This window comes from Petaurus breviceps, unplaced genomic scaffold (genome assembly GCF_028583685.1).
Source record: "Petaurus breviceps papuanus isolate PSGF00001 unplaced genomic scaffold, PetGlider_PUasm1.0 90895, whole genome shotgun sequence".
Lineage (NCBI taxonomy): Eukaryota > Metazoa > Chordata > Mammalia > Diprotodontia > Petauridae > Petaurus > Petaurus breviceps.
Window position 1 is genome coordinate 27,444,503 of NW_027187372.1, and position 15,209 is coordinate 27,459,711.

Genomic DNA, 15,209 nt, shown 5'->3' on the forward strand with positions numbered 1-15,209 from the left:
GAGAGACAGAGAGAGAGACAGAGAGACAGAGACAGAACTGTGTCACAAGTGTTGAGCTTGGCATTTATTTATGCTTCCTTCATCAGTCTCCTCTTTCCCTGCCCAGATGAGGGGCCTCTTCCAATATGGCCTGGAGACCCCAACCCTGGGTCCCATTCAAGCTTGCTCCATTGTCCAATACATGGACAGGATGCTGCCATCCTCTTTCCCCACTGCTTTCCTTCTCTTTTTAAAGTCCTGTTTTTCAAAAAAAAGGGTGGGGGAACCAAGGCCTGGCTGGGTATGGGGGCCCCAAGCATGGGATGAGGTTAGCAGGCTTCCTCTTTGGCCTAGCAGTGCAGCCTCCCTGCCTGTCTCCCCCTTCACCAGCCCCATTCCCCTGAGCCCGGAGCCTGGAAAATCTGATGAGTCTGCAACTCCTAAGTTTCCAGGCCCTTATCCAGGGGCCTGGCGGCAGCGGCTCTGAGGTTTGGGGCCAGACTGGGTGGGGGAGGGAGCATCCCCCTAGCCTAGTCGGTAGTGAAAGGGGTGGCCCAGAGGCCAAGGCAAAGCCGCTGTGGCGCTATCTCTAATCTTCCTTTAGGATGCCCTGGTTCTTGCAGAATGTCCATGTCCCATAGGATATGAATCTTGTTCCCTATCCCTTTCCTTTTCCTGATCTCCCCTGTCCCTGCTTTTCCCCCTGGCACCTCTTCCCACTTTGGCTATGGGAGAGCTACCCCTCACTGACCCATGACCCCCTCTTTCCCGTACACTGACATGCTTCTGGTTGTAAGGTGGGGTAAGGCCCCCCGGCTGTGTATCACCCTGGTCTGGCCTCTGCTGAGGCCAGCCAGATGGGGGCTGTGTGGGGCAGGAGGAACCAGTTTGGGCAGCAGTGGTGAAGGGATGGGAATGAGTTAGATGGCTCTGGGCCACTGGTGGGTCAAGTACATTCCCTTTCTTGTGTAGCCTGCCCCAAGTTGAAGGGTTCCTCACTCCTGGAAGGGTGGAGGGCAAGGTCTGCTGACTGACTCCCCAGCTTCTTCTCAGGTCCCCCCACTAGGGAACATGCTGGTTCTCTTGGTTCCCACAGCCCCATTTTGTAACTGGTCTTCATTTCCTCAACAGAGAGGAGTACACAGTGTAGAAAGCACTGGGTTTGGAATCAGAGATCTGTGTTTAAATCCTGCCTCTGTCTTATTACCTGTATGACCTTGGTCCAGTCATTTAACTTCTACGGACTTCAATTTCTTTTTCTTTAAAATGAAGAGGTGGATCAGACGGCTTTGAAGGCCCCTTTCACTTCTAGGTTTATAATTCTGTAATTCTATGATCATAACCATATAGGCTAGTGCATAGAGTTCTAAGTCTGAAGTCAAGAAGACCCAGGTTCCAATCTAACCTCAGACACTTATTGCCCTGGGCAAATCACTTAATCTCTGTCTGCCTCATTTTCCACATCTGTGAAATGGGGATAATAACAGCACTTGTCTCCGAGGGTTGTTGTGAGGGTCAAATAAGGTGATATTTGTAAAACACTTAACATAATGCCTGGTATATAGTGGGTGCTTAATAAATGCTTGTTCCCTTCCCTGTCACACCTTGACCTAGATTCTAATCCCAGTTCTGCCATTTAACCTCAGGAAAATGAAGGGGTAAATTAGATGGCTTCTAAAAGGGTTAATTCTGTGGCCCAATGTCCCAGCTGCCCACAGAAGCGTGTACATACACAGGTACACGAGGGCTGAAGCCTGCAGGCACTCTGGACAATACAGAGGACAGTGACAGCACACTCCACTGGTCTCCACTGCCATCACTTGCCCACGTGGGCCACTCACACTGCGCTCAAGCAGCCATATCACCGTTGTTTCCATGATACACTAAGGTTAAAAAAGTGCCTTCCCCCAAACAACTCTATGAAAAAGTCATCATCCTGTATTATCATCCTGCTTTTACCAATGAAGAGATGCAGGCTCGCAGAGGCAGACCTGCCCGCAGTCACCTATGGAGCAGGGATTTGAATTTAGGTTGCTTAACTCAGAAGATTCTAGATTTAGAACTGGAAGTTCCTTGGTGGTCATAGAACCCATTTTACAGATGAGGAAACTGAGGCCTCCAGAGGGAAAATGACTTGCCTAGGGTTGTATGGCAAGTAAGTGTCTGGAGCAGGACTTCAGCCTATGCCTCTGTCTTAGGTATGCCCCTCTTTTCTGGCTCTCCTCCACAAGGATGGAAAATTGCAAGCCTTTCCAGCAAGCCTATCCTACTCCACTGAGGGAGAGATAGGGAAAGGGAGAAGGAAGGAACTGGGGGAAAGGATAGGGTTGGCATTAGGGATCGGCTTGGGGTTCAGGAGGGAAACGAGGCTAGACATGGGGGAGTTCACCCCAGCCTGCCTCGTTGTGTCCCATACCCCTTCCACTGTCCCGTCCCCAGGCTGGCAGCCCTGTTGCCCTCCTCTCAAAGCCAAGCCTTGGGTAGGCTCCTGAAACCTCTGGCTCTCGGCCAACAAGCTGGGCGGAGCGGCTGGGGGGGGGGTGGGCGGGGGGGGTGACTGGCTAGATGGGAGGGGCCGACTCCACCCACTGCCTCCTAACTATCCCTTTCAGGCTTGGCCATGCGGCCGCTGCTCTTCTTCACTGTCCTCCTTTGGCGCGGGGGGACCTTAGGAGAGGTAAGGTGGGCATGGCTGGGGTGCTAAGAGGGGCTCGGACCACTGGGGCAATTCTGGGCTGGCTTCCTTCCCCGCGGCCCCACAGCTGGTCTGTATTAGGTTAGCCCAGCGGCTGTTCCTGTGTTGGCTGCTGGCAGACCAGACCAGCCTTCCACTGCCTTTTTGCTGCTGCCTTAGAAACTCTGGATGCCCCTTTGGGAGATGTGACGGCTGTGCTCAGGGGCATCAGAGGCAACTGACAGTTTAATCCTCGCCTCTGGGGTTTCTCTTCTGCCCTTGTCCCGTCCTAGCTGAGAAGTCTGGGTGCTGGGCCACTTGTCCCAATGATTCTCCTTCCTACAGGGTGATGATGGATGCAACCAGGTAGAGGTGCCCACAGAACATGAGCACGGAGGTAGGTGCTCAGATAAGCCCCTGGAAGGTGCCATGGAGCACTTTCCACCATCGACCGCTGTTCCCCATGTCTTCAGAACCCTCTGCTCCACCTTCCCTGTCCCACGTTGTATTTTCCCCCTCTTGGCCTCTTTCCGGCATGGGCATTATTCTCCCATAGGCAGTGGGAGAAATGAGGCTGGAGGGGCACACCCCCTTTGGGAAGCATGCAATGCTCCACGGAAAGGCAGGAAATTTGGCTTCTTCTGCCAGTAGCCGTGTGATCCCAGGCAAATCAATTTTCCCTTCTGGGCCAGTTTTTTCTTGTATAAAATGAGCTGGATGGGTTGACTTCTAAGATTCCTTCTCCCTCTAAATCCTATGGTGCCATGATCCTTCCTGCCATCCCATGGACCTATTCTCCTCTCCTAGGACAGCCCTTGCAGGTGAACATCAGTAGTCAAGGTCAACCTGACAGCCTGGTCCTGAATTGGGGGACCCCAGTCCCCGCTGGTCTGGGCTATGTGCTCCATCTTACCCGCCTGGGCCTCTCTGCCCCCCTTGAGAGACGTCAGCTTCAGGCTGGCCCCAATGCCAGCAGCTTCCAGTTCCAGGACCTGGTCCCTGGGAGCCACTACCAGCTTGAGGTGACAGTGCTGCTCCCCTGCTCCCAGAATTCCACCGTCACCCTCACAGCTCAGATGAGTGAGTAGTATCGGTGGGAGGCAAGGAAACCAGGCAAAGGGGCACCTTCATGTGAATTGGCAGAGGGTAGGAACTGGGCACAGGTGGGCAGTTTTTCAGGGATCAGATTTAGTAGGATGATCCAATTGAGGGTCTGGATAGAATTTAGCTTCTTACTGGATATCTCCTTTTCTGTCTCTGGAATAGCCCCTTCACCTGTCCTCAACCTGAGACTCAACAACTCTGGGAGCCCATCTAAGCTAGAGGCCACTTGGGAGTCAGCTCCTGGAGAGCAAGATAGCTACCAGCTTCTCCTTTACCACTTGGAGTCCAAGACGTTGTCATGGAACATCTCAGTGGCTCCAGGAACTCTCTCCCACCATTTTGACAGTCTCCTGCCAGGCAGTGAATATGCCTTATGGATCACTACCTGGGCCGGTGACCTCCATGTCAAGACCAGCATTCACCAGTGGACAGGTAAGGAGAGTATCCTGTTACCTTTGTTGGAGTTATGTCCTCAGGGACCTGGCCCCTTGGAGGCTGAGGAGAGGGTGGGTAGAGCAGAACCTCATAGGGTATTCAAGAGAAAGGCTACTTTCTGTGTTCTCCCATGTCTAGTCACTCACCGTGCCCACTTCCTTCATTTTCTAACTCTTAAGGCAGTTAGATGGCATAGTGGATAGAATCCTGAATTTGAAATCACAAAGAACCAAGTGTGAATCCTGCTTTAAACATTAGCTGTGTGATCCCGGGCCAGTCATTTAAAATCTCAGGACTTTAGTTTCTTCATCTGAGGGGATTGGACTTGCTAGCTGTTATGATCTGGGATCCTTTGATCTTTCTTGAGATTAACCATTTTTCTCTTTGCCCCTCAGCTCCAATACCCCCAGAACATTTAGTATTGTTTGCCATGGGTACCAGTGCCCTTCGAGTCTCTTGGAGCAGGACTGAGGGGGCAGCTTGGTTCCACCTGACCCTTTTGGACCTCTTGGACGGTACTATCCTCACAGCTGTGGCAAAGCGGGGCACTACCAACCACACCTTCTACCACCTCTCCCCGGGCACCCCCTACCAGTTATCTCTCAATGCTACTGCTGGCCTCTTGCAGATTGGAGGACCCAATGCCACCGAGTGGACCTGTGAGTACTGTTGGGGGAGCAGGTTAAGAAAGGCAAATTGGCCATTCCTCTCTAGGGAAGCAGTTCTGGGGAAAGTTGCCAGGTTGTCCCTGGAAGTGGGCACCTTGGTACCCCACTTCTATAGTTGTATGGTCTCCCCTTCCAGCTAACAGGTATTCTTCACCTATAGCAGGAGTAAAACCCCACTTCCTTTTCTCTAATGTAGGCCATGTGGTAGCTGGCAACATCTGGATGAGTCAGCAGACATACAAAGAATGGGGCACTCAGATGGGAGGGTAAAACATCGTACCTACCTTCTAACCATCTGCCTCCCCTCTGTCTCCTTCTCTTCCTCCATCTTTTTCCTTCTTTCCCTGTGATCTCCCAACAGATCCCTCTGTCCCTTTTGATTTGGTGCTGACTCCTTGGCCTCCTGGACTCTCAGCAAGTTGGCAGGCAGGGCCAGGGCACAGGGATGGCTACCTGTTGCAGCTAACTGGGCAGACTGAGAGGAACAGTACCTTGGGACCTGAGGCTCTCAATGCCACCTTCCCAGGCCCTCTTCCTGCTGGCCACTATACTTTGGAGCTCACAGCCCTAGCTGGACCCCATGGTGCCTCAGCTCAGGCTGACGCCTGGCTGGAGTGTAAGTTTATGTGTGTGGGCACAGGGTGGAGGGTAGCGGTTGAGGCATGATTTCTTTTTTTTCTTTTTTTTTAGAGCAATCGGGGTTAAGTAACTTGCTCAAGGTTACACGGCCAGTTATTTCTGGGTGTGGTGCTAAGTATCTGAGCCTGGATTTGATCCCCAGGTCATCCTAACACTGGAGCTGGTGCTCTTACTCGCTGAGCCACCTGGCCGCCCCTGAGGCATGATTTCTTTCCAGACACTGCTCACGGGTGTCAGAATTACTATCTGGGGTTATCTGGGCCCTCTTGAGTCCCCAGTCCCTGGGATCCTCGTGGTAAAGGGGAGCCTGAGACATTGAGGCCACATGTGGTCTTCAAAGTCCTTGGGTACAACCTTTTGACTGAGTCCAAATTTTACAGAGCAAATCCTTTTATTAAGAGGATTTGTTCTTTGAAGTTTGGATTCAGTCAAAGGGCCGCACTTGAGGACCTAGAGGGCTGCATGTGGAGCAGGAAAGCTATAACCTGCCAGGTTCCTCCAGGAAGGAAGGGGGTGACAGTTGAACCCTGGATCATCTTCCCTGATCTTTTCACTTTTCTGATAGAACCAGTGCCCCAGACTGTGTTGAACAATACTTGTCTCTTGTTAGATATGAAAATACCACATTTCAAATCTTTGTATATTAAATACCTATAAGGCAAGGGGTGGGGAAAAGGAAGCACTATGCTAAACACTTTATAAGTATTATATTATTTGATCCTCACAACAGCCCTGGGAGGTGGGTGCTATGATGATTCCCATTTTACAGATGAAGGAACTGAGGCAGACAGGAAGTATCTGAGGCTGGATTTGAATTCAGGTCTTCCTGACTCCAGGCCAAATGCTCCATTCACTGTGCCTCCCCTCCCCAGCTGTCTAGAAGGAGCCCGGCATAAAGCAAAGAGTTCATGCCCCTAGAGCCAGAAGACCTGGGTTTGAATTCTGTCCCTGTCATTGGCTTATCTCAGTTTCATTGTCTGTGCACAAAAGATATCTTTGTCAATGTGGGGCACTGCAGAAATTCCCTTCACTAATTTAGAATCCAGCTAGACTATAACTTAGTAGATGAGTCCTAGGGAGTTGCTTGAGGCTCAGAGAGTTTAGTGACTTGCCAATTAGTGATTGTATGAGATGGAATTTTAATGCTGGTCTTCATGACTACAAGCCCAGTATCCTTTCTATCATATCATGGTGCCTCTGCTTAAAAAAAAAATTATTGATGTCTCTCTTTTTTTTTTTAACGTCCCTATAATTTCCAAATATATTCTTCCCCTCTTCCCAGAGGACATTCACCTTTAATAAAGAATTTTTTAAAAAGAGGAAAATGAACAGTTCTGCAAAACTAACCAACACGTCACCACAATCCGACAGCATATATACTGTTTCACACCCATAGTCCCCTCTGTGAAGAAGGGGAGAAGAGACGTGTTCTTATCTCTTCTTTGGGATCAGACTTGAGCATTATAATTATGCAACATTATTTCTTGTTGTGTTTTGGTTTGTGTTTGCTATTTATAGACATTGTAGATTGATTTCCTGGTTCTGCCTGAATCATTCTTCATCAGTTCATATGTCTTCCTGTGCCAATTTGATTTCTTCATATTAATTTCTTACTGGGCACTACTTTCTATTATATTGATATAGCACACTTTGTTTAAACATTTCCCAGTTGATCAGCATTCCTTTTATTTCTAGTTCTTTACTAAGCCAAAAAGTGGTGACTCAACTTCTTCATCTGTAAAATAAGGAGATTGCTTATCTCACTAGCCAGTCTCAGTTTCTTCATCTGTAAAATAGGAATCATAATATTTGTACTAGTCATTTCATTGAATTGTAAGGAAAGCCTTGCGGACTATGAAACCCTGTGCATGTGTGTATGTACATATAATAATAATTATTATTGCTGTTGGTCCCTCAGCCTTTGATGTGTCAAATAACTTTCAGAAAGAGTTGATTGGGAAAATTAGCCCCTAATTTCCCCCTTAGACTCACAGGAGGGAACAGACAACTCATTTCAAACTGTCATTTCTCTTTGAGAGGGGAAGACATTGGGGAGCAAGGGTTAAAAAGAGAGGGGCTTTGTCCCAAGGTAGACAGCCAGGCTAGAGTTAACTAATGAACAATTCTACCCCTTGTACTTAATTCTTTAGGTTTACATGTTAATTTCCTTACTCTTTATTAGTATGTCAATTCAATTCAACAGGTTTATTCAATATTTCCTATGTTCAGGGCCCTCCTTTAGGCACTAGGGAGACAAAAATGGGGCGGGGGAAGTCCCTTTCTTCTGGGAACTTACTTTCTATTGTTTGGGTTGGGGGGAGGGAGGGAAACAAAATATTCACAGATAAGGAAAATCAAGTTACTTTAAGGCTGGACAGAATGCTAACCACTGAGAGGATTAGAAAAGCTTTTAATGTGGTAAAGTTTTGTTGTTGTTTTTAAACCCACCTTTGCCTGTGTTGGATTGGGGTGGAGGAGTTTTGCTTGGTCACTTAGGTAAGCTGTATTGGTGATGTCCAGGTACCCCAGGAGAGCCAGGGAGGGAAAGGAAGCCCCAACCCAGAACAGTCTGGGATTCAGAGCCAGCAGATTACAAAGGAACCATCTGCTCTGCTTTTCTTCTGGGCAATTCTTTGTGTTTCCTGTGTTATACTCTCAGGCAGCATGGCACGGTACAAAGAACCATCGGTTTGAGGATGAGCAGACTTGGGTTCTATTTCTGTACTTAGCTGTGTGACTTTGAGCAGATCACTTCATCTAAAACTCAAATTTATCGTCTGTGAAATAGGGCTAAAACAGCTCATGGGGTCAGGTGGTTATAACCATGAAAATGCTATGCAAGCATGAGCTGTTATTTGCTGTTCTGGCCAAGGTATAGACAAGCCCTCTTTTTCCCTTAGTTCAGCAGAGACAAAGATGTTTTTTCCCCAGCAAGGGATTTAGTAAGTAGCTAAGGGGAAAGTGAAACAAAGCCAAATACCAAAGCATAGGAACTTGACAGAGGGAAGAGATCTTATCCTGAATTTTGTAGTTAGCCACAGCTTGGCTTGGCTGGCACTACATACAGCCCACTCCTTTTCTCCATCTTAACTCTGCCTGGGGTTATTTCCTTACCCTAGCCTTTCCAGATTCTAAGGCCAGGCCCCAACCTGGGGTTCTCCAGCTAGCTGGGCTGCAGGCATTGAGGGAGCCAGGCCGGAGGGTACTGCTCTATGCTGAGGGCTCCCCAGACATCATTGCTAATGTTTCTGTGCTGCCCAATGCCACCCACATCACTTTCCGAGGACTGGTGCCAGGTGCCCAATACCGAGTCGATATTATCTTACCCTCAGGGGTCACCACTCAGAGCCTGATGGGGCATACCTGTGAGTATCAGGATAAGGTGGTATCAGAGGGAAGGGTGGCATAATAGCTGGATCATGGTGGCATCTGGGGACAAGGAAGGGTGGTTGCTCAGTCATGCTGGGTTGTGATAGGACAGAGATCGGGAACCCAGGCAGTCATTCCCTGAGAGGTTCAGGGTGAGATCTCAGTGGTTATGTGGCCAGAGGATGTGTCTCCAGGCTTCATCATTAGGTCTTACATCCTTGCAGGGCCCTGGCCTCCACAGTTACTGGAAGTCGCAAGCCGGGGCAGCACCTCCAACCTGGATGTCCAATGGGTATCTCCAGAAGGAAGGCGGGATGGGTACAGGGTTTCCTGGCAAGAAGAAGGGACCCAGAAGACCCTAGGCTTCCTCAGTGTGGGCAGCAAGCAAACTAATCTGACTCTTAAGGGCCTCACCCCTGGTTCCTGCTTCATCGTGTCAGCTTGGGCCTGGGCTGGGCACCTTAATTCGACCATCCAGAAGGCACATGCTTGCACATGTGAGTTTCTAGCTCTTCATTGTCCTGGTATCTACTATCGGATATCTAGGGTGCCTGCCCTCTTTGTTCCCTGGCTTTCTGTATGCTCTATAACAGTGGTGATGATAAGGAGGCATTCTGAATCTGTTTCTTCTCTATGTCTGTAGTTCCTGCCACACCGGCCACCCTGAGCCTCGGAAATGAAGGCAAGCCTTCTAGCCTGACTGCCCGCTGGAGTCCACCTCCTGGGGCCTTGGGTGGTTACCGCTTATGGCTGTACCACCTAGCACCCCTGAAACTGAAGGAAGAAGCAGTGCTCTCTTCTGAGATTCAGAGCTTCTCCTGGCCCCAGCTACCCCAAGGCATGGAGTTCCTGGTACAGCTGGTGGCCCTGCGGGGTTTAGATGAGAGTGACATTAAAAATGCCACAGCCTGGACATGTGAGTGAACCTGGGCGTCCCTGTCCTTTCTGCCCCAGCTTCCCATGCCCACTGCAGCATTCTTTCTAACCCTCTGGGTACCACATCCACACCCTAACTGTTCTTGATGGACCTTCCTGTACCTCCTTTGCTATCTGTGAGAGTCCATGTGGGGTTTCCTGGGAATGCTGCATCATTCCTATTGCAGGGTATTGCCCATGGACACTCACCACACTGGTTATTTCCTAGATCCTGAGGCACCAGTAAATCTGACTCTCTTCAACATGGGCAGTCCTGAGGCCTCAGCCCTGCTGGCGTCCTGGAAACCGAGTAGAGCACAGAGCTTTGAGCTTACTTTGTACCAGCTGCCAATGGGCAATGCCACTCACCATGTTGTCCTCATGGGCAATGCCACCAGCTATACCTTCTGGGGGTTGGAGCCAGGGACAGCTTACAGTTTAAGGGCTGGTGGCATTGGGGGACCTTACCAGGCCTGGGCCCCCAACCTCACTTCATGGACTCGTGAGTAGCTATATTTCTGGACCGCTCACTCTGGGGTATGTTGGGAAGTGGAGAGTAATGCTTATTGTGATTGGCAGAGAAGTATTGAGGAGATGGAGAGAGAATATTGTAGAATTTTAGAACTGGTGGGGGATTTCAGAGATCATCCAGTCCATTCCCCTGGTTCTAAGTTGGATGGTCCCTAACTCAATTTAGGCTGCTATAGCAAGAATTTGGGCATAATACATATACATATACACATACATTTACATATATACATACACATACACATACACATATGCATTCCCATGGCCTAGTGGGGAAGAGAAGAGATAGTCGGTCAGCCCCACTGGGACTCTTGCCCCTTTCAGAACCAGATCTGAATCTTCCGTTGCCTATGGGAGACTTTGATGACAGGAACAAAGGTCATTCTGCCTAATCTAGTTCTAGCCATGATGGAGAAAGAACAACAGACTTGCTGATCACTCTCTTTGCTTGAGTTTATTCTGACTTTAAGCTGATTTTTTCTGAGGATTTGGGAGGAGAGTAGGCTTTTGTGAAGGGGGTCTAAGATCATTGCTTACAGCTTCAGTCTCCTCCCCTGCTCTCTGTGGTCTCAGATCCTATTCTGCTCTCTCCACAGCTCCCTTGACCCCAACCATGGTAAATGTGACCAGTAAGGATCCGACCAGGTTATGTGTATCCTGGGACCAGGCAGCTGGGAGCCAGGATGGCTACCAAGTCACCCTTCACCAGGAGGGCACTACTACAGTGAGCACTCATGCTGTTGGACCTGAGGTGAACAATATAAGTTTTTCCAATCTGACTCCAGGCACCAAGTACTGGGTGGAGATTGTCTCTTTAGCTGGGCCCCACCATTCTGCAGCAGCCAACGTCACCAGCTGGACCCGTGAGTGGAGGGAATCAGAAATTATGAAGGGGAGGAGGGGACCCAAGTCAAGTCAAGAAGCATTTATTAAGCACTAACTATATGCAAGGCAGTGTGCTTGGTATACTAAGAAAGGAAGCCAAAAAGACAGTCCCTGCCCTCAAAAACCTTACATTCTAATGGGGAAGACAGCATGTAAGCAATTAGGTAAACAAGATATAAGCAAAGAAGATGGAAGACACTCTGAGAGAAGGCAATAGCATCTGGGGCTTTCTGTGCCCAAAAGACCCCCTGGGTCATTCCTCTCTGGCTAATTATTTGCCCATATCTCTGGCCCAGTATGGGAAGTGGCCACCACAAGTGTTTCCAGTATGGGTTAGAAAGGGAGGGTAGCTGAGGCTGAGATAGGATGCCTTAGTCTTATCTTAAAATTAGTTGTGCCTTTGTTTCTCTTTCTTGCTTGTCCTCCCAAGGTTCCCTGGGGTTGGAGTGGACATTGGAGCTCTCAGGGTAGCCTGGTACCAGGCTATGTTTGGGTGACCTGTGTGCTCTCTCTCTCTCTCTCTTCCCCTCTCTTTCCCACTCTCCCTCCCCTTCTCATTCCATCTCTTCCTCTCCCTTTCCCTTTCCCCACAGCCCCACTGGTGCCCAAGGAGCTGTCAGTGACCAGGCACGGGGACAATGCCACAGTGACTTTGACTTGGGCTGCTGCCCCAAAGGGGCAGGGGGAATGCCAGGCCCAGCTCTTAGAGTCTGGGCAGTTACTCAGCAGGCAGCCTGTGTCCCTGGGTCAAGCCCACCTCCTCCTAAAGGGCCTGATTCCTGGACATACCTTCTTCCTCTCTGTGCTGTGTCAAGCTGGACCTCTCCAAGCTTCCACCAGTCCAATAGCGCTGCTCATCGGTACGTTGTATTTCTGGGAGGCTGATCAGGGGCAGCTGACAATTAGTTAGCACTGATACCCACTCTGAGTCCTATGCAGGTTCATGCTAATGCCTCTCAGACTGGCATTGCCCTCTGTGCTCTTCAAGGTAGGATGCCCAATTTAGAATTTTTTCTCTTTATGGGGTAACATGCATTTAATCTCTCTCTTCCTTTTGATGGAAAGATCTATCACCCTCCTGCTCATGGACATGCAGTAGTTTGGGGGATGCTACTTGGGCATTGGTAGACACAAGATAAGGGTCTGGTCCCTACAGAACCCAGGCCAGTGGAAGATGTGCAGTGCCAACCTGAGGCCATCCAGCTGGCACTGAACTGGACGGTTCCTGTCGGAGAAGTAGCCACCTGTCTGGTAGTGGCAGAGCAGCTGGAGACTGGAGGGAAAGCGCAAGCCATCTTCAGTGCCAACACCTCCCAGAATTACCTCCGGCTCCCTGGATTAACACCTGCCACTTCTTACCGCCTTAGCCTCACTTTGCTGGGGAGGAATGGGCTGTGGAGTCAGACGGTTACTTTGCTGTGTACCACCTCTCCAGAAGGTAGGTGTACATTGCCTGCACTATCCAGACTCCCCCTTGCCTTCCTCTCCCAGTGCTAGGCCATTGAACATCATCATAGACATTAAAGGGTGAAAAGGGAATTCTGAAGTCACCTAAACCAACAGTTTCCCAGCCCATACAGGATGGTAATTCTAGGGACTAGGTATTAATATCTTCTCCCTGACACTCCCTCTGGGCTTTTGTTTGGTTGGACGTGAAGTCAGAGGTTTAATTGCCAGCTATTTTGATTATCAGCTATTTTACTATAGCCCCCTTAGGCCTCAGTTTCCTCTTCTGTAAAATTAGGAGCATAGGCTAAAATTTTTTCCTTTTAATATATTTTTATTTATTTCACTAAATATTTCCCAATTACACGTAAAAAAATTTTAACACTCATTTAAAAAAATTTTGATTTCCAAATTCTCTCCCTCCTTTCTATCCCTCTCTCCTCCTTGAGAAGACAAGCAATTTGATATTTGATGTATAATCGATATGTTTAGTATGTATATGTGTATAAGATGTATAATATATTTATTTATATACACATTTCTATATTAGCATGTATATGTTTATTTATATGCACATTTCCATATTAGCATGTATAATATGTTTATTTATATACATTTTCCATATTAGCATGGTCTAGATTTTTTAAAAATTAAATTTATTTTATTTTCAAATGAAAATCCACCTTTTCTGCTCACTTCTTCCCCTCCCTTTCCCCTCTCCTCATGGAGAAAACAAGAAAAACAAAAGCCCTATTACAAACATGTATAGTCAAGCAAAATAATCTGGTCTAGATTTTGAAGGTTCCTTATATCCATAAGGCCTGTGAACTCAAATACTTTTCACTGGCTGTCCACCTTTTGTCTTAGGATCCAGCTTCTAAGACTATTGCAGGGGCGGCTAGGTGGCACAGTGAATAGAGCACCGGCCCTGGAGTCAGGAGGACCTAAGTTCAAATCGGGCCTCATACACTTGACACACTTACTAGCCATGTGACCCTGGGCAAGTCGCTTAACCCCAATTGCCCTGCCTTCCCCCCTCTAAAAAAAAAAAAAAAAACAAAGACCCTTGCCAACCTTTTCCCAAGTGAACATGCCCTTCTTCTTTTTAGTACAAACCCCCCCCCCCCCCCCCCCCCCCGCACTGTGGTTGGGTCTTGACCCTTTCCCATTTCTGTCCTTAGCCTGGCGCCCCCCAGAGATGGCAGCTGCCCCTCACTTGGAGCCTGAAGCAGGTGCTGGGGTGGTGATCACAAGGGACATGTTTGGTGAGGATAATGGACAGATCCAGTGGTATGGTGTTATTGCTACCATCAATGCCTCATGTGAGTGCCCACATATTAGGAGCAGCCTAGGAGACATTGTCTAACTTTGGGGGTGGGATAGGGTCAGTGCTACTGTGATCCAAGGGCTGGGACATGCAGGATGGAAGGAAGGGACTACACAAGACCAGGCAACTCTGTATTTGGAATTAACATTCAATGGTGGGTACTAGCAATCTTGTACTAGGCTGAAGGACCTCATGATCTCTTGAGGACAGGAAGAGGGGTGAACACTAAAGAGATATGGACATAGCTATGGGGAAGAATATGAGATATGGGTTGAAAGAGAGGGTCTAAAACTTGTATAGTTGGTAAGTCTAACTACGTACTTGTCTCATATGCTTCTGGACACAGTATGGCGAGTTTCCTTTGGGTGAGGGGAAAGATGAGAAGAGGGTCTGTGGAGAGAAAAAAACAACCCCTTTATGGAAAGTAGTCTATGTTCCTATGCATCGATAGCTAGATGCCATCTCTCTTCCTGCTTTTCCATTTCCCAGTGGTACAGCCATCCCAGGAAGTCATCTCCCACACCTGGTATGACCATTACTACAGAGGACTTGACTCTTATTTGGCTGTCTTGCTGCCCTCGCCCTTCCGCCCAGGCCCATGGGCAATGCCCCGTTCTTGGACAGTGTCTGTGGGCACTGAGGATTGCGGTCAGACTCAGCAGACCTGTAATGGGAAGCTCAAGCCAGATGCCCAGTATAGGTGAGGGCTGATGCTGAAGAGGGCTGGGTGGTCATGGAGAGAGACTGGTTCAGCCCATCAGGTTGGGCTGATTCACAAACGCCACAGGTTTGCCTGTTTTGGGGGCTCTGGGAGTTTGTTAGCTACTCCTGTCTTCCTGGGAAGAGATGATGGAAACAAAGTTAGGGGGAACCTGACCCAAGAAAGCAGAGGACAGCTAGCATCCCATGGCTCTGGGAAATCCTGAGTGCTCAGTTTGTTCTAGCTCAGAGTCTCCTGGTTGGGTAATTTGTACTCCTCCCTTGAACCCTGAATGAATCCCCAGGTTCAGCGTGGCAGCCTTTACCAGCTCTGACCCAGTCAATCCTACTGTATCCTTTACAGCCTTCTCAGGTAAGCAGGAAGTGAGAGCATCTCATCTGTTACCGCTGGATTTGGGAACTAGGAAAGGGAGTACATTCTCCTCATGTGGCTCATTTCTAACACGATGGGATAAGATTGACGTTAGAGGCTAGGATGAGCATTTCCCACATATGGTTACTACTGATATATATTATTACA

At 48.7% G+C, this 15,209-nt stretch overlaps 1 protein-coding gene across 1 annotated transcript in view; it reads left to right on the plus strand.

Moving 5' to 3' along the window:
* Positions 1–2,566: 2,566 nt before the first annotated feature.
* The window catches only part of LOC138151090 (receptor-type tyrosine-protein phosphatase V-like), a 32,285-nt gene continuing 19,642 nt past the window's right edge, over positions 2,567–15,209 (plus strand). The window contains exons 1-16 of the mRNA XM_069074570.1: positions 2,567–2,656; positions 2,999–3,050; positions 3,461–3,733; positions 3,920–4,189; positions 4,588–4,851; positions 5,222–5,476; positions 8,619–8,864; positions 9,093–9,365; positions 9,512–9,784; positions 10,013–10,285; positions 10,908–11,174; positions 11,790–12,056; positions 12,353–12,634; positions 13,824–13,964; positions 14,459–14,669; positions 14,974–15,041. Of these exons, the coding sequence (XP_068930671.1) occupies positions 2,600–2,656; positions 2,999–3,050; positions 3,461–3,733; positions 3,920–4,189; positions 4,588–4,851; positions 5,222–5,476; positions 8,619–8,864; positions 9,093–9,365; positions 9,512–9,784; positions 10,013–10,285; positions 10,908–11,174; positions 11,790–12,056; positions 12,353–12,634; positions 13,824–13,964; positions 14,459–14,669; positions 14,974–15,041 (3,472 nt within the window). The 5' untranslated portion in view covers positions 2,567–2,599. The remainder of the gene's footprint in view (positions 2,657–2,998; positions 3,051–3,460; positions 3,734–3,919; positions 4,190–4,587; positions 4,852–5,221; positions 5,477–8,618; positions 8,865–9,092; positions 9,366–9,511; positions 9,785–10,012; positions 10,286–10,907; positions 11,175–11,789; positions 12,057–12,352; positions 12,635–13,823; positions 13,965–14,458; positions 14,670–14,973; positions 15,042–15,209) is intronic.